Source organism: Heptranchias perlo, chromosome 1 (genome assembly GCF_035084215.1).
Source record: "Heptranchias perlo isolate sHepPer1 chromosome 1, sHepPer1.hap1, whole genome shotgun sequence".
Lineage (NCBI taxonomy): Eukaryota > Metazoa > Chordata > Chondrichthyes > Hexanchiformes > Hexanchidae > Heptranchias > Heptranchias perlo.
The window spans coordinates 141,974,700-142,001,156 of NC_090325.1; the positions used below are offsets into that span (position 1 = coordinate 141,974,700).

The 26,457-nt window shown below is 37.6% G+C and overlaps 1 protein-coding gene across 4 annotated transcripts in view; it reads left to right on the plus strand.

Annotated features, from left to right (window-relative positions):
• The window catches only part of lrba (LPS-responsive vesicle trafficking, beach and anchor containing), a 753,934-nt gene that overhangs the window by 400,750 nt on the left and 326,727 nt on the right, over positions 1–26,457 (plus strand). For all 4 annotated transcript variants that reach the window (XM_067992149.1, XM_067992164.1, XM_067992158.1 and 1 more), the window contains one exon: positions 24,274–24,398. In XM_067992149.1, the coding sequence (XP_067848250.1) occupies positions 24,274–24,398 (125 nt within the window). The remainder of the gene's footprint in view (positions 1–24,273; positions 24,399–26,457) is intronic.

The following is a 26,457-nucleotide window of genomic DNA, read 5'->3' on the forward strand; positions in this document are numbered from 1 at the left end:
TAAAGGTGCTCACTGTTACTTATGCGCAAATCGCACAACAACTTCAGGCAAGGGCAGATGCATGGTTAAACGCGAAAATCTGGAAGATGCTGTCCAAGATGCACCGCTCTGCCATTAGCTTCACAAAAACGGCACCTCACTGTCTGACTCGCTATTCAAATACATTGAAAGGCATGAAGTTCCCGTACTTGCATCGTAGATACAAACTAAACTCGCCACAGAAAGTATGGGCTTGTCCATTTCAGTCGAAGTACCCTTTTTAATGGTGTGGTAAGTCTTAATTACCGCCAAACAACCTCACTGGCACTGAAAATTAACCATTACAAATGTGGAGTCTCATTCCTTCAGCATTGGAGATTAATTTTTTTTAAAAACTTTTTCTTTGTCTCTTTTCCTCTCTTAATCCAATCTTTCTTTTGCTTTCTATACCAAATTTCACATTGAATTCAGTATTCTAACTTACATTTCCTGGTTCAGACTCTGTGCTGTTCATTTCACAATCCTTCAATCTGATTGGTTAAAGAGATACACAGTTGCTTGCCCTGTTCACATGGGTCCCAGATGCCCTGTAGAGGACGCAGCGCCATTTCAATCTCCCACTTACAGCAATTTGCAGTGCAAAATCTCATGGAAATTAAATGGGCAAGGGCAAGTTCCTCTGTTCGTTTGCCGGCTACAGTAAATGTTTGCCCATTAGGCCACCTACAGAATACTGCACGCTTTGTGCTTTGTGCACCCCATTATAGAAAGGACATTAAAGCCATAGAGTGCACAACATAAATTCGCCAGGATGCTACATGAATCATAGAAGGTTACAGCAAGGAAGGAGGCCATTCAGCCCATCGAGTCCACGCTGGCTCCATGCATGAGCAATCCAGCTAGTCCCACTGCCCCGCCCTATCCCTGTAGCTCTGCACATTTTTTCGTTTCAACTACTTATCCAGTTCCCTTTTGAAGGCCATGATTGAATCTGCCTCCACCACTCCCTCGGGCAGTGCTTTCCAGATCCTAACCACTCGCTTTGTAAAAAAGTTTTTCCTCATATCACCTTTGGTTCTTTTGCCAATCACCTTAAACTTATGCCCTCTAGTTCTTGACCCTTCCGCCAATGGAACATGGGGTGAGAAGCCATGGTTCTGAGAGATTTGAGATACTGGGGCTATTTCTACTGAAACAGAGAAGGCTAAGAAGAGATTTAATAAAGGTTTTTAAAATCATAAAGGGCTTTGATAGGTGAATATCTGGTTGGGGAATCAAATGAAGAGGGATCATCAATTTAAAATTGCAGGGTAAGTAGAGATTTCTTTAAACAGTATGTTGTTCGAGTATAGAATGTTTTGCCCCAGGGAGTAGTTGAGGCAGAGACCATTGCACCTTTTAAGGAAAGAGAAGATAAACATTTGATAAACCCTGGAGGTGGAAGGCATGATCCAAATTTGAATTGTCTCTTATTAGGTTCTTGGGGACAAATTTGAGCCCAAGCAAACCACTCAAATAAATATGTCCAAAAATACACACAACTTAAAGGGTGAGCAGCTAGATTCAAGCAGATGTAGATTTTGTTGACCAGGTGGCCTGGCATTTTGCCACAGTTGGGCATGGATGTTTTGGATACAGGAGCCTAGACAGCTGCTTAAGGGTGGTGGTCTGCTGTTTTGGGTATTTGAGGTTTTCTGGGTTTCCCCAATAGCTGCAATTGACAGTAAGCTCACATTATCAGACAAAAATCTGTTTAGGGAGCAGGTTGAGGCCACTGTGGAAAGAAGGACCAACGGACAGTTTGTACCAAACCTGGTATGATGACCAAGATTCACCTTAAAAAGCCCAATACTCAGCACATGGGGCCCAGATACAAATGCCCTTTTATCATAGAAAGTTCTGGCACAGAAGGAGGCCATTCGGCCTATCGTGTCTGTGCCGGCCGAAAAAGAGCTATCCAGCTGAATCCCACTTTCCAGCTCTTGGTCCACAGCCTTGTAGGTTACGGCACTTCAAGTGCACATCCAAGTACTTTTTAAATGCGTTGAGGGCTTCTGACTCTATCACCCTTTCAGGCAGTGAGCTCCAGACCCCTCTGGGTGAAAACATTTCTCCTCAGCTCCCCTCTAATCCTTCTACCAATTACTTAAAATTTATGCCCCCTGGTTATTATCCCCTGGGAGTTTGACTGGGGAGCAAAATATCTGCCAGGGAGCCAGAAAGAAAAGGCATACTCTTGCTGCCTCCTTTCTCACAATTGAAAAGTTTTAGTTTGATGTGATATGATAATGCAAAGTTTCACATGCAGTCTCTCAAAAAAAAATTCTTGGCATTAAACCTAGCCAATGGCACAGCTTTCAGTTCTAACCAATTCAAAAAAAATGAGAAACAATCATTTATGATAGGTTATTTAACATTATTCACCAATTTGTTATAAATGAACTTTCAGTTAGAAAACTAAAAGGGTGCAGATTATAAATGATGTAAATGGGTAAGATTGCATGATGTGTGAGTTCATGGAAACATTTTTGGGGCAGTGTTTCCTATTTTACTGACAGGCTATTTCTAATATGAGAAGGATTGCACCATAATGCAAGAAAACAGGACTTTATTGAGTGAGGTGATCTATTTACACTAGACAAGCAGCGGAAAGTTTATTGGTGCTGGTAATGATTTGAGTACTCAGGTCCTTGAGCCTTGGTTCTACCAACCTGCACCTTAGCTTTCTGGATTTGGGTAAGAGGGATGTGTTGCTATGGGGGGAAAGAGTGCACTCCATATTGGACAACTGGAAACTACCTGTATGGGTTTTTCAGTTGCTTTGTTTGGAGATTCCTAGACATAGTTAGCAGTAATACACATTTTGTTGATGATGTGTTGGACAGGAAAAGACGTACTGGTCCATTCAGCCTGTCCCATACAATTGTAACGCCTTGTAATCTCTTGGGAGAGGCAAAAAACTGGATTAAAAACCCAGGGGGTGGAAAATCTGGAAAATTCCTCTGCAACCCTCTTAGGCAATTGAAACTGGTGCAGGGGAACACTTTGGCCTTGATTAACATTACCAGGTACCTACCTCTTGTACGAGGAGATCATTGGCCTAGCCAGAAACCGGTCCAGCCTCTCCCATAAAGGAATTCAGCCTTTCATCGTTCACCTCATGAGCTGGCAACCTGTTCCACAGGTCCACTATTCTCTAGGAAAAGAAGAACCTTCTAAACATCTATCCTAGTTCTGCCCTTGCACAACTTGAGAGTGTTACCCCTGGTCCTCCCTATCTATTCAGTTGAAACAATTTGTCTAAAGTGTACAAAGGGACCCAGCTCTTTGAGCCTATCTATTTAGGTGACTAAAATGCTTTCGACTGGGAATTAATCTTGTGGCAGTCCTCTGAATCTCTTCCAAACCCTCAATATCACCCACCGTGTGAGGAGACCAAAACCGGACACAGTATCCTAACTGAGGTCTAACCAAGGTCTTGTACAAGGACAAAATAGTATGCTTTGTTTTATAGTTAATTGTCCTGTATATACACCCAGGCACCCTATTGGCTCCACCCAAAGCATCATGGCATTGGTCATAAACCTTTAGAGATCTATACACTCGAACTCCCAGATTTCTTTCCTTCACCACTGGCTTTAGTTCTTTTCCCTGAAGGGTGCATGCATTCTCAGCATTTGACCTGCCCACATGCATAACACCACTTTTCTAAGTTAAATTCATTTGCCAGTCATGGGCCCAATCCCCTAGTGCATCTAAATCAATTTATAGTAGTTGAGCATCCTCTACAGTCCTGACTCTCGCACGTATCTTTAAATCATTTGAAAACTTGCAGATCATTTCCCCCAACACCTACATCCAGATCATTAATGAAAATAGTAAATAGCAAGAGTCCTAACACCAACCCCTGCAGGATGCCACTGGTGGCCCGTCTCTAAGCAGATCCAAATCCATTTACAATCACTTTCCGACTACAGGCTTTCAGCCAATTTTCAATCCAGTACATTAGATTACCAATAATAACTGAAGCTTCAAACTTTCAGAGAAGTCTCTTAGGCTTCCTTAAAGTCCAGGTAGACAGTATCTATTGGGTTTCCCCTCATCAACTGTCCTAGTGACTTCTTCAAAAAATACAATCAAATTGGTAAAACAGGACCTTCTTTTTCGGAAACACTGTTGGCTGTCCCTTATATTTCCTTCTCTATCTAAGTAGTCATAAAGTGCATCCCTAATGATTCCCTCAAGCATCCTCCCTATTACTGACGCCAAGCTAATGGGCCTACAGTTACCTGGATCTGACCTATCCCCCTTTTTAAAGATTGAAGCTACGTTAGCCTCCTTTCCATCTAAGGGAACAGTCCCAGACTCCAGCGAGCTATTAAAGATATGGGCTAGAGGCTCGCGCAGTACCTATTCCATCCCCGTGAGGACCCTTGGATGGTTAAAATCTGGTCCGGCAGCCGTATCTATTTTGAAATTCTTAATTCTTTCTGCAACAATATGCTCATCTATTTTAATATTAACAGTTTTATTGCTAACGACATCGTTCAATTCTGTCATTTGGGCCACATTTTCAGGAGTGAGACTAATGCAAAGTGCTCATTTAGTATCTCGGCCATACCCTGAGAGTCATTTCTAACCATTTTAATTTGACATTCTGGTGGAGCCTAGTACAATCTTTAATTTTACTGTAAGGCATTTTAAAATAAACATTTTTTTGATTAGTGTAATTGGAATCCCTTGTGCAGAAAAAATATCTAAGTATCTGTATACTGCTTGACATTTGATATTCAGCTTTACCTCATACATAAGTCTGAGTTTTGCTGAAGGATATCTGAAGTCCATACTTAAAGGATAATTTAGTTTGTTATAAATTATGCCATCTGTCTTTTGTCCTTATAGGTAAGACCAGTTAGCTCACTCTATTAAGTTTTCTACTTGGTATGCTAAGAAGCTGATGAGCTCCTGTAAGTTTACTTGATTCCAGAAATCTGAAATGAATCTCTAAAATTCACACTTCTGTAAAGATTTTCTTAAGTGGATGTATTGAAAGCCTCACTCCTCATCATTAATATCTTCAGGAATTATAAAGGTGCTCTTGAATAGTTATTGAACACCTACTATTAAAAAGGTCTCATTCACACATAGACAAGTGTAAATTCCATTGTGCTACAAATTGGAATGTCAATTTAAAGATCACTGCACTGAAGAAGTAAATGGAGCAATACCTGAAAGTGCAAGCACTCCTGATAGTTTAGTGGATAAATGCACCACCCAGTGTGATACCAAGCAATACAGAGTAGAAGCTCTTCGTTTTGATTCCCAGGGCTGAATTATCTAATCTTAGCTGGGACACGCAAAAGCACAATTCAATTGGTTTCAGTGCCCTTGGGCTAGGAAGAGGAAAATTCAACAACAACTTGTCCCAAGGTGTTTCACAGAAGCATAATCAAACAAAATTGAAGGTCAAGCCAAGGAAGGAAATATTAGATGGGGTGACTAAAACCTTGGTCAAAGAGGTGGGTTTTAAAGAGAGTCAAAGGAGAAGAGGGGGGTTTTGGGATGGACTTCCAGAGCTAGGGCCTAGACAACTGAAGGCCCAGCCGCCAGTGGTGGGGTGAAGTGGGTGCGGGATACAGAGTTCTTGGAGGATTGTAGGGTCGGAAAAGATTTCAGAGATAGGGAGGAGCGAGGCCATATGCGGATACAAGTACGAGGATGAGAATTTTAAATTTGAAGCATTGGAGAATTGGGAGCCAATGTAGATCAGAGAGCACAGAGGTGATTGGTAAGCAGGATTTGGTATGGGAGAGGATATGGGCAGCTTTCTGCTTGAAAGTGGACATTTGTGAGCACAAAATTGGGCTTCAGTACCCTTAATGTTCTATTAGCCTGACACTACCATCTGTCTATGCTTACATGGAGATTAGCCACTTGGATAAGATACTGGAGGGCAGCTAGCACCGTGGAATGGTATCAGCAAGAGTCAGTGTCTTTAACAGAAAAGAACAGGAAATCAGAAACTGCTGAAATTGCACAGCAGGTTGATCAGTAACTGAAAAGGAGAAACAGATCAAGATTTCCAGTGAGAACCTGTGTCAAAATGTTTGAATTTGTTAATTAATGTGGATTTTTTGGATGGCAGTATTGTTTCCATTTTTATAAACACTCTGGCTACAAGATGCTATCTGAGATTTTCCACACAATGCTTTCCTTTTTTTTGGGATGGTGTCAAGTAATGGCTTACTGCTGCTCCACATAATGGGAGAGCAAATCATCAAGTGAGTCACCTAGGTTGTTCTTGCATATCCTAACATCTAGGTCAAGAGTCAGCTATAGAGGAAGAAGGCATGTTTGCTCTCCTGATTGGTATGGGAGCCGCAAACACTGGGAGAACCTTAATGGGGTGGGTGGAATATTTTAAATGCGCTAGAAGGAAGACCACAGAAAATGAAATGTTTAGTGGTAGATATATGTCATAGCATGGTACGATGTGGAGATGCCGGTGATGGACTGGGGTGGACAAATGTAAGGAGTCGCACAACACCAGGTTATAGTCCAACAGCTTTATTTGAAATCACAAGCTTTCGGAGCTTTGCTCCTTCATCAGGTGAAGTGAAGAGATACATATAGGCACAGCATATACAGTCAGAGAACAATGCCTGGTGATTACAGATAATCTTTCTAACTGCTCTTTATCACACCTCGGCAGAGAGATAATCACAGCAATCAAAGGAGTGAATGGTGTTCAAACAGGTTAGTCAGGGAAACATTACATCCAAGAATACTGAGGTGGGGTCACAAGGGGTCAAATGTAGCAGATGCTGGGGTTTGTATTAAAAACAGATAACTTTTTTTGCTGGAAATCGCAGCAGGTCCGCCGCATCTGTGTATGGAGAACAAGCCAATTACGACTTGACTCTACGTCAGGTGGGGTTACATGTAGCGTGACATGAACCCAAGATCCCAGTTGAGGCCGTCCTCATGGGTGCAGAACTTGGCTATCAATTTCTGCTCGACTATTTTGTACAGCACAGAAGGAGGTCATTCGGCCCATCATGCCTATGCCGGCTCTTGGAAAGAGCTGTCCAATTCGTCCCATTTTCCTGCTCTTTCCCCATAGCCGTGTAAATTTTTTCCCTTCAAGTATTTATCCAATTCTCTTTTGCAAGTTACTATTGAATCTGCTTTCACCACTCTTTCAGGCAGTGCATTCCAGACCATAACAACTTGCTGTGGAAAAAAGTGTTTCCTCATATCGCCTCTGATTCTTTTGCCAGTCACCTTAAATATGTATCCTCTCATAACCAACCTTTCTGCCACTGGAAACAGTTTTTCCTTATTTATTCTATCAAAATTGTTCATTATTTTGAACACCTCTATCAAATCTCCTCTTAAACTTCTCTGTTCTAAGGAGAACAACCCCAGCTTCTCCAATCTCTCCACATAACCGAAGTCCCTTATCCCTGGTACCATTTTGGTAAATCTCTTGTGCATCCTCTCTAAGGCCTTGACATCCTTCCTAAAGTGCAGTGCCCAGAATTGAACACAATACTCCAGCTGAGGCCTAATCAGTGTTTTATAAAGGTTTAGCATAACTTCATTGCTTCTGTATTCTGTGCATCTATTAATAAAGCCCAGCATCCCATATGGTTTTTTAACAGCCTTCTCGACTTGTCCTGCCACCTTCAAAGATTTGTGCACGTACACCCACCCCGGTGTCTCTCTTCCTGCACTCCCTTTAAAATTGTACCATTTAGTTTACATTGCCTCTCCTCATTCTTCCTCCCAAAATGTATCACTTCACACTTTGAACATAAGAAATAGGAGCAGGAGTAGGCCAATCGGCCCCTCGAGCCTGCATTCAGTTTCATCTGCCATGTGTCTGCCCTTTTCACCAGTCTGTCCATGTCCTCCTGAAGTCTTTTACTATCCTCCACATTGTTTACTACATTTCTGAGTTTCGTGTCATCTGCAAACTTTGAAATTATACTCTGTATACCCAAGTTCAGGTCTTTAATATAAATCAAAAATACATGTATCTTTAGTTTCCAAAGAATCTTCAGGATTTGAGTCTGAGAGATAAGCAGTCATGTCAAGGCCAGTGACTTATGTTTTCTTGGAAAAATGGACAGAATTATGGAATTCAGTTTCCAAAATAATGGTTTAAAAAATTGATTTTGATTTGGTTGCTAGAATCCAATGGTACTACTGTAATTATAAGTGGACGGAATTGTGGAATGTGGTTCCCAAAATACAAAGAACAATCCCAGAATCTCGTAATAAAAATGGAATTTGACTTGAGTTTATGAAATCATTTCCCCTACACTTGATTAACTGAGATTCTCCTTTGTACGTTTATTCCGTGAATTCATCTTTTTAGTTTTGCCAAGCAGAACCGTTCTTACCTAACTGTTAATATAGAAAAAAAAGAACAAAATGGAAAGAGGTACCAGAGTATTCAGTGTGACAAAAAAAAAATCCACCTCCTCTCCGAAAGATATTGGCTCTTGTTTCTAGTGTAGTTTCATGGGTGCTGGCAGCCCTCCAGTATCTTGCCCAAGATACAATTCAGGAGTCCTAGTCAATATTATACTATAAATGAGATGACGATAGAGGGAGAATGAAGTGTATTTCTACCTTTTTTCCCTCATTAACAGTGATGGGAATTACTTTTGCTTCATGTCACTACATATCCCCTTTCAATCCAGGAGAATGGGTAATGTTCTGAGGAATAGATTTGTCAACTGTATTTATTCTGAGTGCAGTGAATGAGAGGTGAATTGTTATTTTTATGCACACATCATGGTAAGAGATGTTTATATTGAGATGTTGATTCTTTTCCTTTTTGGGCATCCACTGATGGAATCCAGCATTCCCAGGTCAGGTATAAGACATAAGAACATAAGAAATAAGAGCAGGAGTAGGCTGTACAGCCCCTTGAGCCTGCTGCACCATTCAATAAGATCATGGCTGATCTTAGTCCTCAATTCCACTTTCCCACCTGATCCCTATATCCCTTGTTTCCCATAAGTATAATATGGTAGGACAAAAAGAAACACTCTCTACTGTGCTCCAATATTGTACTGTCCTAACAAAGGCAGCCTAACAAAGGTACTGCATCAGCATGATATTTATCACTTCCCACTTTCGGCATTAATGGAACCATTTCTGCCAAAATAGTATCATTTTCTTCTGAAACCCTTATTCACCAGGAACTGGCTCGAGACTACTCGGGTTCATTTCACGTATAAAAAATTAGACTTTCATTTTATTTGTTTTATGGGGATTTTTTTTTACATATTCTGAAGTGAAAATTGGAAAGTATTGAAAGTTACAAAATAAGTTAGCAGCAACTCTTGCATATTTACTGCTTATATATTTTATTCTGGTTTTATTCCATTACGCAATTACTTTTATAATCTGTTGGTGTACTACCGACAGAGGAAAGAAAACACAAATACTGCATCAGTTGTTATCCCCGTGTCTGATTGCAAGTGACACATGCGATTGAATTGTGAGACTCAAGTATTGTAATATCTTGAGAGATTACATGATTTTGGTAAGTCTGCCAATTCTCAAGTATAAATCAGTAAAACATGTAAACCTAAAACTGGCAATAGTGGAGTGCAGTGTGATTGTTCACTGGGATTGAAATTTGGTTCTCTGAATGGAATTTCAGTCATTTATCACCATAATTTTTGCAATTACATGGCTTGTTAGTTATGTTCTAAAATAATTCAATTGGCGGTGTTGTGTGCTTAAAAAAACTTGACCTTTATGCAACTTTTGTATAGTAAAGCAGTATTTTTTTATATTGTCATGCTTTTATTAATCAGTTTTATTAAACTGAATCAATCTTGCATTAATGATGTAAGCAGCAAGAAATGTATGCAAATTTTGTAGATATGTACCATATAAAATGGTAGTTTCCTTAGCTTGTGTACTAAAACTTGCACTTTGTATGGTGTTTGATTAGAAGCTTTGCAGTCATCTCCAGTTTTGAAAATTCAACAGTGAAAGGTATTTTATAATGAATAACATCAGGAATTGCTTATTTAAAAGGTAGGAGAAGGTGCTTGTTGATATTTTTATAGAGGTTTTAACTTGTCGACTTTCCTGCAATTGAAAGCTTTTTCCTTTTCATTAAAATTTTTTTTGAAAAGCTGTTTTTTTCTATGTTTTTTAATTGCATTTTTACACATTCAAACAATGAATTTGAACAGTCAGCTGAAGAGTGTTTCAAAGTCCCATCTTATTTCCTTCAAAGCATGTTATCGAGTTAAATACTTTTAGATTTAATTGGTTTTAACTAAAACAAGCTAACTGTTTTCAGAATAAGCTGTTTATATGGTGAAAGTTCTCCAGTTGGCATACTAAATTCTAACATTTACTTAACCTTCAGCTGAAATGGAAAGCAGCCTGTCTCTGGTGTAATGCTACACATTATTAAAGGTAAAAGCTATCATTAGTTATAATACTTAATTTTGTAGTGGGTGTGAATGACATATTTCTTGGCTGGAATATTTTTGTTCATTGCATAAAAAAATGAAGCAAAGGGTCCATGAAGAGCAGGAAAACTAGTAAAGAGTGATGCATTTCCCTGAGACTCTGTATTACCGATTGGATCATGATTGATGGCAATCATTTATCTTTGTCAAAAAAAGAAAAAAATTCAGACAATGAAATCACAATGTCATCAAACTTCCTAAAATGATCAAAGCACATTGAATGCAATCATTTTCTGGATTCTCTTAACTCTGGAGATGATTTGAACAAAATCGATGATAAAAGTTTCATTTAATTGGGATAATTACAAATATGCCATGTTAACTTGTACTGTGTAATAGCACAGTACTTTTGTTCATAAGTGATCTGCTTAATAAATATTGTTCTGAAAATTATTTTTTAAGATAATGTGCACCTTCCAAAATACAAAGTTGTTGAATTGGCTGATTTTAAAAAAAATCACTTCATGAACACCATGTGGTATTTACTCTGCTGTTTGTCAAGTTGGTATTCATGATTATGTAAATATATAGCATTAGATGTAAAAGGATGCCCAGTGAAGTGACAAATGAATAATCTTAATCTATGATGGAGCTATGAAGTGCAATATTTGATTAAAAATAGACTGTAATTTTTATGTCTATAAGCTGTCATTGTCTGTAGTATATCTTGTATACCATTCTTAACATAGATGGACCAATACTCAGTTATTGACAAACAATTAATTACACTAGAATGGGAGGTATCTGGTTTGATTATCTGAACAGGGACAGCTTATAGATACTGTACTAATATGTATTCTATACCTCATTTAAAATATTGTCATTTATTGCATTCATTCTCTTGGACTTCAACCAAAGAATACAGGTTTTCCTAAATGTTTTATTCATAATATTTCCCCATATCTGTTTGACACAGGTTTATGCATGAATAATTATTCAATCACAAATGTGAACATTTAATTATAATGGAATTTTAAGACACCTGCAGTTTCTTAGATATATTTGCTTAAGTGATTTCCCCATTTGTTGTGAATTATCTATGTAGGTAAGTGATAAAACTGCTTTACTACTTGAAAAGGGAAAAATGAGATGGCTTTATCCATCGTTCCTTCTACTATTTACAGTGGCATCAAAACTGAAGGTGGCTTCCAGATTTATATCTCTGACGCTCAAAAACCCAACCCAAATTCCAAAAAAATGAAAATGCCCCTGTTTTCAAAAGTTACATTTTTGGTAGATTGGTACTGTAAATGTGGGCTATTATTTGGTGGATACCAATAGCTTGTTCAATAAAAAATAATTACACTACTAAATTACCCAGTTTTGTATTAAAAGAAATCCTAATTTGCACTGCTTGTAACTTTAAAAGACAGTCCAAGATAAATTTGAGTTTCTGCTATCATTGCTTTTTAAAGCTTGGCATTCTCAGGGTCTTTGATGTCTTACTAATTGAGGGTAAAGATTTGTATAAGCTGAATCATATATGCAATTATTGTCGTATAAGCGGACTGATCTATATGACTGTCCCTCTAGATTGGAAAATTGCACATGTCACTCCGCTTTTTAAGAAAGGAGAGAAAGGGAAACCGGGGAATTATAGACCAGTTAGCCTAACATCTGTTGTGGGGAAAATGCTGGAGTCTATAATTAAGGATAGGGTGACTGAACACCTCGAGAATTTTCAGTTAATCAGAGAGAGCCAGCATGGATTTGTGAAAGGTAGGTCGTGCCTGACAAACCTGATAGAATTTTTTGAAGAGGTGACTAAAGTAGTGGACAGGGGAATGTCAATGGATGTTATTTATATGGACTTCCAGAAGGCATTGGATAAGGTCCCACATAAGAGACTGTTAGCTAAGATAGAAGCCCATGGAATCGAGGGAAAAGTACGGACTTGGTTAGGTAGTCGGCTGAGCGAAAGGCGACAGAGAGTAGGGATAATGGGTAAGTATTCACATTGGCAGGATGTGACTAGTGGAGTCCCGCAGGGATCTGTCTTGGGGCCTCAATTATTCACAATATTTATTAACGATTTAGATGAAGGCATAGAAAGTCTCATATCTGAGTTTGCCGATGACACAAAGATTGGTGGCATTGTAAGCAGTGTAGATGAAAACATAAAATTACAAAGGGAGATTGATAGATTAGGTGAATGGGCAAAATTGTGGCAAATGGAATTCAATGTAGACAAATGTGAGGTCATCCACTTTGGATCAAAAAAGGATAGAACAGGGTACTTTCTAAATGGTAAAAAGTTAGAAACTGGATGTCCAAAGGGACTTAGGTGTTCAGGTACATAGATCATTGAAGTGTCATGAACAGGTGCAGAAAATAATCAAGAAGGCAAATGGAATGCTGGCCTTTATATCTCGAGTACAAGGGGGCAGAAGTTATGCTGCAGCTATACAAAACCCTGGTTAGACCACACCTCGAGTACTGTGAGCAGTTCTGGGCACCGCACCTTCGCAAGGACATATTGGCCTTGGAGGGAGTGCAGCGTAGGTTTACTAGAATGATACCCGGACTTCAAGGGTTAAGTTACGAGGAGAGATTACACAAATTGGGGTTGTATTCTCTGGAGTTTCAAAGGTTAAGGGGTGATCTGATCGAAGTTTATAAGATATTAAGGGGAACAGATAGGGTGGATAGAGAGAAACTATTTCCGCTGGTTGGGGATTTTAGGAATAGGGGGCACAGTCTAAAAATTAGAGCCAGACCTTTCAGGAGCGAGGTTAGAAAACATTTCTACACACAAAGGGTGGTAGAAGTTTGGAACTCTCTTCCGCAAACGGCAATTGATACTAGCTCAATTTATAAATTTAAATCTGAGATAAATAGCTTTTTGGCAACCAAAGGTATTAAGGGACATGGGCCAAAGGCAGGTATATGGAGTTAGATCATAGATCAGCCATGATCTTATCAAATGGCGGAGCAGGCATGAGGGGCTGAATGGCCTACCCCTGTTCCTATGTTCCTAGTTGTTCGGAATATATTGGTTAGATAACATTGGAGAAAACAAGTGAGCACGATTTCTGATGGCTCCCCTTTTAAATACATTACACTACCTTTCTAGCTAACAATACAAGGCAGAAAATCTGTGTGTGATTTCCCAATTATATATTTAATTAGAATGTTGTAGAATTTGTTGTAAGAACAGAGGCACAGTGGTGACTTGTTCACATCAAATTTTCCTCTGTAATCCAATAGAAAAATTCTAGATTTATGGGAATATTTTAGACTTGGAGTGATTGCTTTTTTGATGCAGTTCTTAGCCAGCAAGTTTCCTGGTTGGACTACATGTGCTGCACAATTGCATGGAACTTTTCTCTTTGCTCCCAGGAGTCCATTCTTGCATCAAGCAACAAAAAAAGTACCAACCCACTTTTTTTAAAAAAAAACTTTTTTACAAACCCACTAAATAATAGCTGGCCACAAATTGTACTAGTCTACCATAAATGTAACTGCTGAAAACAGGGACAGTTTCATTTTCATCAGAATCTGGATTGGGTTTCTGGACAGCAGAGATGCAAATCTGGATCTTGTTTTTGGCTTTGATGCCACTGGAAACCATAACAGGAATGATAGGTGAAGCCATCCTATTTCTTCATTTGTATGTAGTAAAGAAATTTTGCTATCACTTAGCTGTGTAGAAATTATTGGAGCAAATATATCAAAGAAATTGTGTGTCGTTGTCTTAAAATTTCACAGATACAATCCTCAGATTTTTAATTGAGACAAGTTTATGATATGAATATGACCCCTGCTCCCACCAAATGATGAGCATCTCCATTTCACTTCTCTGAACTGCAACACCTATGAAAAGTACAAGGAATTAAATTATACAAAGCTGTATTTTACTTGGGAGGGGGGATTAAGGGATAAATTAAAATTCATTAAACATTATTTGAAAAATTACACCTTTAAGTCAGTGTGTGGACAACAAAGACTGGCACTTTATTGATAGGTGCTTGCATCTCTGTTGTTAAGTGGCCCTCTGTCACTTGGTTTATTTATTTGTTGTGCATCATATTTATTTAATTCAGAGAACAGCATATTACTTTTGCTCAGGTAGCTTAAGTAATATGACACTTTGTAATTACTGATTTTGTTTCTCACGAACAGAATAAAATAGACCTTGCAAAGATAACTTTTAACTTCATCCTATCAGGTGCCTATAAATTTGCAGTGCTACTCAAAGACACAGCCTGACCCCTCCTTGTCACCAGGGTACAGCAGTGTTGTGGTTATGGTACTAGCAACTAGGAGGCCATGGGTCCAAATCCCACCATGACGAGTTGTTGCATTGAATTCAATAAATAGAGTGACGTGGGCTAACACTAGAAGAATATACAAAAAACTGCCTTAAAAACCCAAACGATTCACTAATGTCCTTCAGGAAATGCCACTCCAACCTAGTCTGGCCTTCACATGAATGCTCGTTCAGACTAGGTGGTTTACTCTTAATGGTCTGACATGGTCTAGTAAGTAAGGTTCAGAAGTCGTATGGACATAGTTGAGAAAGGCAAAGGCAGCTTATGCAGAAATAGTGACAGGTTGGCAAACAATGACACCCACATCCCATGAACGAAGAAAAAACATTGCATATAGTAAAGTTTGATAAAGTAAGTCTATGGGAAGCACTCTTTAATTCCCCTCCCACACATGTATGCGGAAAATTACTACATTTACAAATATATTGTTTGACTTTTTTTCCTAAAATGTCAATCCAAGCTCAAGTTCCTTCCTTACTTTCCCTGACATCATCAGCTTGTACCCCTAACTGGCTTCATTGAGAACAACTGGTGCTGTGACTTCAGATTAGCTTGAGAGTCAGTCCAAAGCTGCAGGATCCCAGAAAACGACACTGCTGACTCTCAGATTATTCTAAAGTCACTACTCTTGTTTCCAGTAAAGCTGCTCCAGTTTATTCACCTCATATCGGGTACGGTGGTGTAGTGCTTATGTTACTGGGCCAGCAATGCAGAGGCCTGGACTAATAATCCAGAAAGTTTGAGTTAAAATTCCATCATGGCAGTTTAAGAATTTGAGTTCAGTTTTTTTTTAAGAAACTGGAAATTCAGTTTTTAAAAAAAAGCGAACGTGAAACTATTGAATTGTTGTAAAAACCCAACTGGTTCACTAGTGTCCTTTAGGGAAGCAAACTTGCTGTCCTCACATGGTATGGTCTATATGTGACACCAGTTCCACGCCACTGTGGTTGACTCATAACTACCCTCTGAAGTGGACTGGCAAGCCATTCAGTTTGATTACACGAGGGATGGGCAACAAATGCTGGCCTTGCCGGTGATACCCACGTTCCAAGAATGAATTCAAAAAAGAGTGACTTCAAAAATTGGCCTTGTAAGGAAGGAAGCCTGACTCAAGCTTCACACAGTTCACAAAATTGACATTTTGTTTTTAAAAAGTCAAACAAAATGATTGCAAGTATAGTATTTTTCCTATTATTATGGAAAGTATTTTGAACAAAAAGTAGTCCCACTAGACTTTGACTTTAAACAAAATAGCAAAAATCAGGCAAATGCTAAATTTTGTGTATATATTAATATTTTCAGTTACTAGAATCAAATTCAGACATTCTTGGTGCCTTATTCAATAGCTACTTCAGATCAGAAAATTTTAGTTTTACACCTTTACATCTAAGGTAGAAATTCTCATACTATTTGATTTAGGTAGAAAGGGAGAGGGGGAATCTTTGACTAAGCTCAGGATGGGGGCAATCAAGAGAGGAAAGCAATACAGAGGTTGAATCCACATTTATACTCAGGCTAAACTGTGAGATGTCAATTAAAATTTATCAGGAGAGGATACAACATGGCTTCCTTCATTTTGGTCTTTGTTTCCAGATGTACACCTTCCAACCATTCAGAATCAATGGTGCTTGCTCAGTAATTGTGCCATTTTTGAACATTAGTTGTCGGCTTTGTTTTGTCATCAGTCTTATCAACACGTAAGCTTCCCAGGCATTTTTGCAAAGGTGATGAGGTAATAAGCACCTATTTCTTAAGGGAAGTTCTGCATTTTTAGTACCCAATGAATCTTATTGCAGATCCAGATTAAAAACCTTTCTTCATATGCTGTTACAGGACTTGTTGCCACTGATGGGATGTGTATATAAATTTACTTGTACTCAATTATTAGAAGGAACTATGTGCAGGCATTGTGCTGCTCACTAGTAAGAGATCTGTGCTGTGTTTGCAGGTGATGACATTTTTTTTGGCTGTTTTGTTATTCAAAGCATTCGTTGTTAAATGTATCTGTTTCATCATACACGGAAAGCAATTAAAGCCTAAGTGCAGCTGAAAAACAGCCGAAAGTTATTAATGTATTCAGTCTAAAGGTACATGTGCAACTAATAAATATAATACTGCCTGAAATATTGAGAAACATAGATTTCCATTGAATAAAAACTCTTTCCAGTGTCTCTCAATCATTAAAAATTCCGTGATTGTATTTAACATTTTATGCATATTGTCTTTTTCAGTATTAATAATATGCCAGTCATAGTTTAGATTATTGCCACAGTGAAATTCAAAATTATTAAGAGCCTATTATGTTACTTTGACCAATTTGTATTTACTGCTGATTTTGCTAAATAAAACTATATGAACTCAGAGCAATTTATGCCCAGGGGGTCTGAGCCTGAGAAAATGCTGTCAGTATTGCTGAATCAATAAAAGTGAATAATAGTTCCTGTTTGTATTTGAAATATTTCCTATTGTCCAAACTTCCTGGTCATATAATTATAAATACCTCATGCGTTACGAAAGTTTGATTCATCGGAGTTGTCCAGTCATAGTTGGTGGTTCTGCTCTGGTTTTCTCCCATTTGGAGGTTATAGTGTTTAACTGACATTGCCCTTATCTGTTGTATTACATTTTTTTGTGAAATAATTTCTGTTAATGTTAATTCCAAAATTCTCCAATTGAAATTGAAATGCTTTCTTCTATTTTGAAGCAGTCCTTTTCACTCTCTGAGGCAATGAGCAATTAAAAACAAAGTACAAAAATTCAGACGAAGGGTTTACACCTTAAAAAGTTAACTTCTCTATTCTCTCCCCAGATGCTGACTGACCTGCTGAGTATTTCCATCATTTTCTGTTTTTGTATTAAAAACAAATATGTCTCACTAAAGATACATAAGTTACAGAATAAGAGTATAACCTCAGTATGCGTGCTACTGTTAAACCTGGGAGCTCTTGTATGCTGGAAATGATATGCTTAGGAGAATACAGAGAGGTTTTCATTTCAGCAACTTTTGACCTGTGTTATATGTTTAGCTTAAGAACGTAAGAAATAGGAGCAAGAGTAGGCCATATGGCCCTTCAAGCCTGCTCCGCCATTCAATAAGATCATGGATGATCTTCTATCTCAACTCCACTTTCCCACCCTATCCCCATATCTCTTGATTCCTTTAATGTCCAAATATCCTTTGATCTCAGTCTTGAATATACTCAATGACTGAGCATCCACAGCCCTCTGGGGTAGAGAATTCCAAAGACTTTCAATCCTCTGAAATAAGAAATTTTTCCTCATCTCGGTCCTAAATGGCCGACCTCCTACCTTGAGGCTATGACCTGTAGTTCCAGACTCTCCAGCCAGGGGAAACACCCTCTCAGCATCTACCCTGTTAAGCCCTCTAAGAATTTTATGTTTCAATGAGATCACCTCTAATACACAACTGCTTAAGTAAACAGCTACAAAATATAGTTTTAAGTACATAATTTTGTTATCTCAATTTATTTTCTTTGGGAATTCTAACCCTAAATTATTAATTATATGCTATTCCAGATAGTGCTTTCATTTTTGGCGCTATATTCCTTAAGTGGTTCTTAATGTTAAACTTTGTCCACTTCAGTTTTCAAGATTCAAGTACTCAACTATCAGGATTTTCCCCTCAATATACATATTCTTGATCATGATTATGTTTACAAGTCATAAAGTAGATGCACATTTGTAAGTCAGCGATTGAGATTATCTTGATAGAAACAGTCTTTATAATAGCCGTTGTGTGTTAGACATGTTTATTGTTCGCACTTCGGATTCTTACTGTGTAGTTGAATTTGCTAGGGACTTGAAAATAACAGTTAACATAACAAAGCTATTCTATTTTTAATCATTTCATGCCATTGAAGAACAGAAGGTGATTTATTTTGTAGCTCTGATCATTTCTTTGTCTTAATTTGTGCATGAGGGCTAACTTGTCTCATTTTAAAATGCATACTCGGTTTTCATCAAATTTTAGTTGCTTCCTTCTCTCCCTTTTGAGAAAGGGCTGCAAAAAATAGTCCGTGCCTATGTTGCTTTGATTTGGACATTTGACGTTAATTTTGAAGAAAAGGCATTTACCAAGCCTGTTGTCTCTTATAGCAGTGTGTGTTTCAGCTCAGTGGCAGTACTCTTGCCTGTGTCAAGCCCCACTCCAGAACTTGAGTGCATAATCTAGGCCTACACTTTAGTGCAGTCCTGAGTGCTGCATTGTTGCAGGTGCTATCTTTTGGATGATGCAGATCAGGTAGACATAAAAGATCCCATGACACTATTTGACGACGAGCTGGGGAGTTTTTCTGCTGCTCTGGCCAATAAATTGGTCATGTATCTAATTGCTGTTTGAGGATATTTAAGCACAAATATCCAGCTGTGTTTGCCTACAGTGACTGCATATCAAAAGTAATTAATTGGCTGTAAAGTGTTTTGGGATGCCCCAAGGATGTGAAAGGTGCTATATATATACCCAATTTTTTATTTCATTTTTTTTCTTTTTTACTTCCATTGCTTTTGAAAGTGGACATCTATAAACATTCCAGTAAATTGATTGATAGACTTTAATCAAATATGTGAAGTATTTTTCTCTGATCAGATTCTGGATTCCTTTTTTAGAATGGACTTGTGGAAAACTTTCTGTCCGTGAATACCCATTAGCTACTGTGATAAAGTAGCATAAATTTTGAAAAGTACCTTGTGATTTACAAAAAATCTTAAATGCAGTTTATTGCAGCTACAAAAAGTACACAATTTTCCCCAAATCTATAGTGCTTCTTAAAATAATCCTAACAAAAAAAACTGCCACAATTTCTGTTTAACACCCATTAACAACATTACAAATGTGGTAATGAAAACCTTATTCAGTTTGTTTACATTTAGCACTATCTAATCACTTATATGGGTCTGACTAGATTCACAAGTTCCAAAGCTTTTAGCATCCCCGCATGTATTTCTTATTTTGATAGGGCAAGAAGAAAAGATCAGTTTGGGGCAGGGCAATGCTCATCTTTCTCTTTGAAAAAACCTTTGTAGTTTACTGACAAACTACCTATAAATTTGATGTGGATAACATTGAAGTAATATCAGCATTTTATTTAATTGCCTAATAGTGGAACAAAAGCCTCATTTTTTCTGTGATTAAAAATGAACAACTTATTACACTATAATTTTCTTTGCTAAATTCATGTAAAGTATGAAATTGAAATGACTACAGAATTATTTTGAAACAAAAAAATTGAAATATAATTTTTGATTGTAGCAGCAAATTTCTTTTAAAAGGAAGCCTCCATGCAGAAAATATTCCACTAATATCACAGAAGAAATCCATACTGTGTGAACTGTACTTCTACCCCAAATTTCCTTTCTTTCATGAAGATGATGACTTGTACTGGGGTACAGTTACAAGAGCATTGGCTGTTCTCCAGGACCGTACCCAAGTATCTACACTTCATGGTTGAGTATTTTGGCAGACTAGTCCACTATGGGGTTATTAGAGCTTCATTTGATCCTCCTTAACCTGATATCCTGACACTTTACAGCATGTGATAGTGATCAGGAATTCAAGTTAGATTAGGGATCAACAATGATGCGTATCTGTATGATGCATTGCCCACCGAGTGGGGAAACTTTACATTACTTCTATAGTGCACCTTTATGGTTATCTATATTTTTTACGGTCATGTCTAATCGTGTAACTGACAGGCTGACGCGTGAAAGCAGTATTCTGAATGTGAGACTTTCATCTATATATCAGGTCTTGGAAATGTTTCGAAGCACTTTCTATACTTTGGAAGGCAGCGATTGTTATGTTGGTAAATGCAGGACCCATCTTGTCCCACAAATGATGTAAATGATCAGTTATTTCAGTTATCTGTTTTTAGTGTTGGTGGTTGAAGGAGGAATGTTGCCCGCTCATCAGGGCCATGAGATCTTTTATGTCTCACCCAGGAGACGCCACCTCCAATAATGCAGGACTCTCTCAATAACGAAGCGTCAGCCTGGATTATTTGCTCAAGCCCTAGATTGTTGCTTGAACACGCAACCTTCAGGCTCAGAGGCATGAGTACTTCCAACTGAGTCGTACTGAGACTTTAATAGGCAATTGATTTAAATTCAGTTCAGAAAATGTTTCATTTTATTATCAAATGGATTTTAATTGTGAGATTTGCTGGAGCTTATTTTAAGATTGGTGATTCCAAAAAAAAATGGGGAGTAATGAAGTTTTAATTTTTTTTAGAATAATTTCACTGTAAATAATCAGTGTTCGTTTGTGTAGGAAAGAAAGGAAGACTTGCATTTATATCGTGCCTTTCACCACCTCAGGACATCCCAAAGTGCTTTACAATCCAATGAAGTACTTTTTGATGTATAGTCATTGTTATAATGTAGGAAATGCGGCAGACAATTTACGCACAGCAAGGTCCCACAAACAACAATGTGATAATGACCAGATAATCTGTTTTAATGATGTTGGTCGAGGGATAAATATTGGCCAGGACACCGGGGCGAAATCCTCTGCTTTTCTTCAAAATAGTGCCATGGGATATTTTACATCCATCTGAGAGGGCAGGCAGGGCCTCGATTTAACATCTCATCTGAAAGAAGGCACCTCCGACAGTGCAGTACTTCCTCAGTACTGCACTGGAACGTCAGCCTAGATTTTGTGTTCAAGTCCCTGGAGTGGGACTTGAACCCACATCCTTCGGACTCAGAAGCGAGAGTGCTATCAACTGAGCCACAGCTGACACGGGCAAATATGTAAATATTTGGTTGACAGCAGTTTCTCTCATTTCTTTGAATTGTTCAAATTTGAAGACTTTCTACATATAATGCAAATTTACTGGTCTAGCCGCTGCATGGACACATGATGTATGTTGATTGGGACATGCATTCATGTTCGTAAGTGTAGGGCCCATCATAAAAAAAATTGTAAATATACCAAAAAGTGTGCATAGAGTGCATGTTTTTAAGTTCTTTGTATAATGATTTAATTATTTTCTTTTTAGGGTAGTATTCCTGTAAGATTTTAAAATTCCAGTATGCCCAAACCAGCACTGGTTTCTGGGAGATACTGCTGTGCAGCATATTGAATCAGGAGTTGATATCTAGTTAATGACTGCTATCAATCAGAGGTAAATTACATACATTTATAAAGCCGAGTCCTGCACAAAAGGCTCAGGCACTGAGCATAATTATACCTCTTTTCATCATTGGCTTTCAAGCAGAGGCTGGTATTTATGACAGTTATTTTTCGTGATGAAATAAAAACTTTCAATTTGTAGTTTGTTTTGGTGGAGCACCATCAAATATGCAGCTGTTCAGTTATAAGGATCATATTATGAAGAAGCAAATGGACAACATGAGCTTTCTGTCAAGATTACTCTTGAGTGGGGCATCTTGTTGTGGAAGAACTAATTACACAAATAGTGTATAAATGAACACTGCAGATTCCTTTTGTAATTTTAATTGTTGTTATCTTGAAGAATGGCACCACATAACTCTGTCAAAAACTGTCATGGATGGATGAGAAATTAATAATTTATTGGCTTTAAAAAAAAATATTTAGCACACAAAGTAACAGAACGATTGATGGCTAGAGAGGTTAACACATTTTACAGGCTTTCATTAGCTTTTCACTATCATATGTTGTTTGTGGCAGTGTGTGAAATAAGCTTTGTAAGAAATCTAGGTCTTGGGAACTAATTACTTCTGCCGATTGCCATACTGATGAATAGACCTTCATTGTATCTTTCCCCAGAAGACTGGGTGCAGTCTATGATTCACGCCTGGATCTCAGTAGATATTTGATAATAATTTTAATAGATGAATGTTGGAAGCCAGGATGATGAAGTGCCTGTTCGGGCACTGCAGCTATCGCAGCCGAACACATAACAGTCTGTCGTATGTGACTAAAATCTAGTAATAGACCGTGTGCATTCACATTTTTTGGGGGGAGCAATTTTAAATAAAAAAGAAATGGAGGTATTTCAGATTACAATTTGTTTTTAATGCATTATTTGTTTTTTTTCTGAACTTCAACATTGCCTACATTGGATAAATAAAGAGGACAGAGGACACACATGTATTTGGTGATAAAACTTAATCATTAGCTACAAGCAAAAGTGTTGTGTAGGAGATTTTACTATGGGATTAAGCCCATATTAGTGAATTAGCAACACAAGTGATTTAATGGCTTAATTACATTGATGAAGCTGTAGACATAAATTCACTTACTGCTGTGAAATATAGAGTACTGACATGCAGATAGAATTATCCACCTTTTACTGAATACTTGTGTTTATTTAGATTTTATTTGCTAAGTGAATTGTTTCACACCAGGGGCATCTCTAGTAGTTTTAGAAATAATTCTCTCTCTCTCTGTAGTATATTTGTGTATCCTGCTACAAATAGTGTTTAAAGCTTGGTGGTTGAAATATTGTTTTAATACTACTGTTCTTTCATCTCTAATGCAAATGTCTGCTTTTTCTGAAATGGTGGTGTTGTTTATAAAATCCCAGTGACTTAGAATGAAAGAGGAAACTATGTAGTATTGCCCTCCACTGAATAAAAAGATTTATCTGATATATAACAAATCTTCCCATGTTGCTTTTTGAAAGCTTAAAAAAAAACCTGTAAATGGAAGAGGGAGTTCTTTAGGCTGTGTAGTAGAGCGTTCTTTCAATTTGACATGAACAGATAAAAAGATTAGTGTTACCTTTTTATTGTATTTTGCTGATTAAAATTAGGTATGCTTGACATTTTGCCTCCTAAAATATAATGTCGGGAAAAAAAAAATCAAATGTCATCTGTTTTAAATATATTACCTTGTCTTTCTGCAGGAATGGGTCTTAAAAATATCAGTAAAAGAAAGGAAATGCATTTTCTTGTGTTACTCTATGCCTCAGGGGCTAAATGTAATGAATATTTTAAGAGATTATTTTAATTAAATTTCTGCACGTCTAAATAGAGTAATATTTTATTATCTCTCATGTACGTGCGTAACAGTAGTGTTCATTAAAGTTAACACTTTCTGCACTGAGAATGCAAGGTATGATTTACTGACCTTGTGAGAAAACACACAAATTGGGAAGAAAAATGATGAAGGGGTAGACTTTGATTAATATAGGTAATGCTATACCATATTTATAATGGCCTTTTCCCTATTCTGGTTTATAAACGCAGTCACAGCTAAAGGTGTCCTGCTGAGGCTGAAATGAGGCTGAAATCAGAGCACATGCCACTAGAGTGTGGGGAAACTGATCACACTGTCAGCAATTCATTTCAAAATGATGTATTTAGTGCTCATTTCACCTTCCAAGAAGAAACGGGAAAGGGGTTTCTTAGTCTGGAAGGTGATATTGTTATTTTCAAGGACAAACCTAACTTAAAGATTGCAGACTGCAAAAATGACCAACCAAACAAGGAGATCTTTATTCAGTACTTATGTGCTACCATGCTGTTTGATAATTGCTAACATATGTGCTGCTTCTGTTTCATTGCAGTCGTCTTCGTGAGTTCTGGCGCCTTGACTACTGGGAAGATGACTTGCGGCGCCGCCGACGCTTCGTTCGCAACTCATTTGGATCAACACATCCTGAAGCAACACTTAAAGCAGCAATTGAACACGGTTAGTTTCATAGAGAATTGGTTTCTGCTTATTGGCAGTAGGTACACAATAACAAAATTAGAGCTACATTTGTAAGACCACTTAAATTGTGCCACAACACATGTTTGTATTATGAATAAACCATTTTGAAGTACAAGCGCTTGTTTGCTGAATAGTTCCACATCATCTTACCAGACAAAGGTCTTTGTGCCTGAATTTACTTCTGGTTTGTTCTGTCATCATTCTTTGTATTGCACAACAAAGTAAGTAAAATAGAAAAGGTATGATTCAGAAGTAGTATTTTATTAATCCATCTTTCTGTGTGTGTTTAGAAGCAGTTTCTCTTTTTGAAGTTTGTGCCCCTTTAAGTGTAGACTCGCTTCTATTAAAAGGCTTCAGGTTCAATTTAAAGTGGCAGAGACTAAAATCAGAAAAACCTACTTAAAATGCAAAATGTTTTATTTGGGGAAAAAAAAGTTAATATTTGAAACACAAAGAAACTGAAATAATATCAAAACTAATAATGATGACAGAACAAAGAAGTAAACTACCATGAAACAGAATGAGGTCAAAGATTTTGTCTTATTTGGCGAAAAAAAATTCTAGTGTATTAGAAAAGAAAATCAAATAAGTATAGTGAAAAAGGCGCACATGTACAGAATATCTTTGTTTTTTTAATTAATTAATGCTATTCTTGCAGTTGTTTGGAAAATGGATGAAAATTGTGTTTTCTTTGGTTTGCCCTCTTCCCCCTCCACCTCTCCGTCCCCAAAAGCCATTTCCTAAATCACAGTCTGTATTCTAATGATCACTGGACTGGAGCTATCATTTAATGAGCTATAACATTGATTGCTGCTCCTATAGAAACAGATTTATTTAACTTGATCGTGCACTTGGTCATTTTTAACTGCAGTGAAAACTAATTAACAAGCATTGATTACCTTGTAAAAGTGACTCCGAATGAAAGCTACAAAATACTAGTGCAGATCATTTACCTTGTTGGTGTGTGCTGATAGTAAAGTGTGCACCTTTTTCTCAAAGGCATCATCTCTGAACATAACTTCAGTTATTACTGATCAACAATTGTAAAAGGAAAATGTTCTTGAAGTTCAAATATCAGACCATTATATTGTATGGTGTACCACTGATTTTGAAGCATTCTAAAATCAGATTTATTTTAATTTAATAAGGATAACCTCATTGGTTAGGTTTTAAGCTTTTTTTTTGTTTTACTAGCATACTCTGAGGAAATTGATTATTGCAATGGTTTCCAATTTCAAGACTGAGAAGTATTTCTTACAAAGGAAATAGAATGGCACAATCAGTTGTATTTTGGTTTCTGTCTAGTAGTTTAACCTATTGCACCCTGCCTTAAAGAGGTATTTCTGGAAGAAAATGTTCACAATATGTCACAAGATAGCACTGCAGTCGTGACATCTGTACTCAAGATGAATGACCAGGCTGACACTAGTCAATAAGAATGTGATCTAAAAGCAATAACTGTACCAAATCTGGAGATCCTTAGAGACCAGAACAGGACCAAATAGGTGAAGTGCACAGCTGGGCTGCTTCTGCCAAAGGGCTTTTGATGTAATGCACTGCTCTTATTAGCAGCATACATTTAGATGGATAAATTATATGTTTTTCCTTATTGTTTCACATAATTGTCCATATAGATGTGGACAACAATATTTACTAATGTGTTAATATAAGCTACTGAGCCCCTGTCCCTGCCCTGATGGTCTCTTCCAAAACCACTTCAACTTGATACCTTTCTCCCTGCCTTCAAATGAATCTTAAAAGCTTAACTCTTCAACTGTGCCTTTGGTTTCTCCCCACCACTCTAATTCCTTCACTTCCTGCTTGGTGGTAAGGTGCTCTGACACATGCTATTTAAATGTAAGTTAAGAACTGTCATATAACCAAGCACATAATGTTATTTGCAACTAATATCTCCTTCTTTTGCTCGGCATCCATTTTGATAATGCCTCTGTGAAGTGCCTTGGGACATTATTCTATGTTAAAGGGGCTATATCAGTGCAAATTGTTTTTAAGAGGGTGCACAGTGGCTCATGTCTTA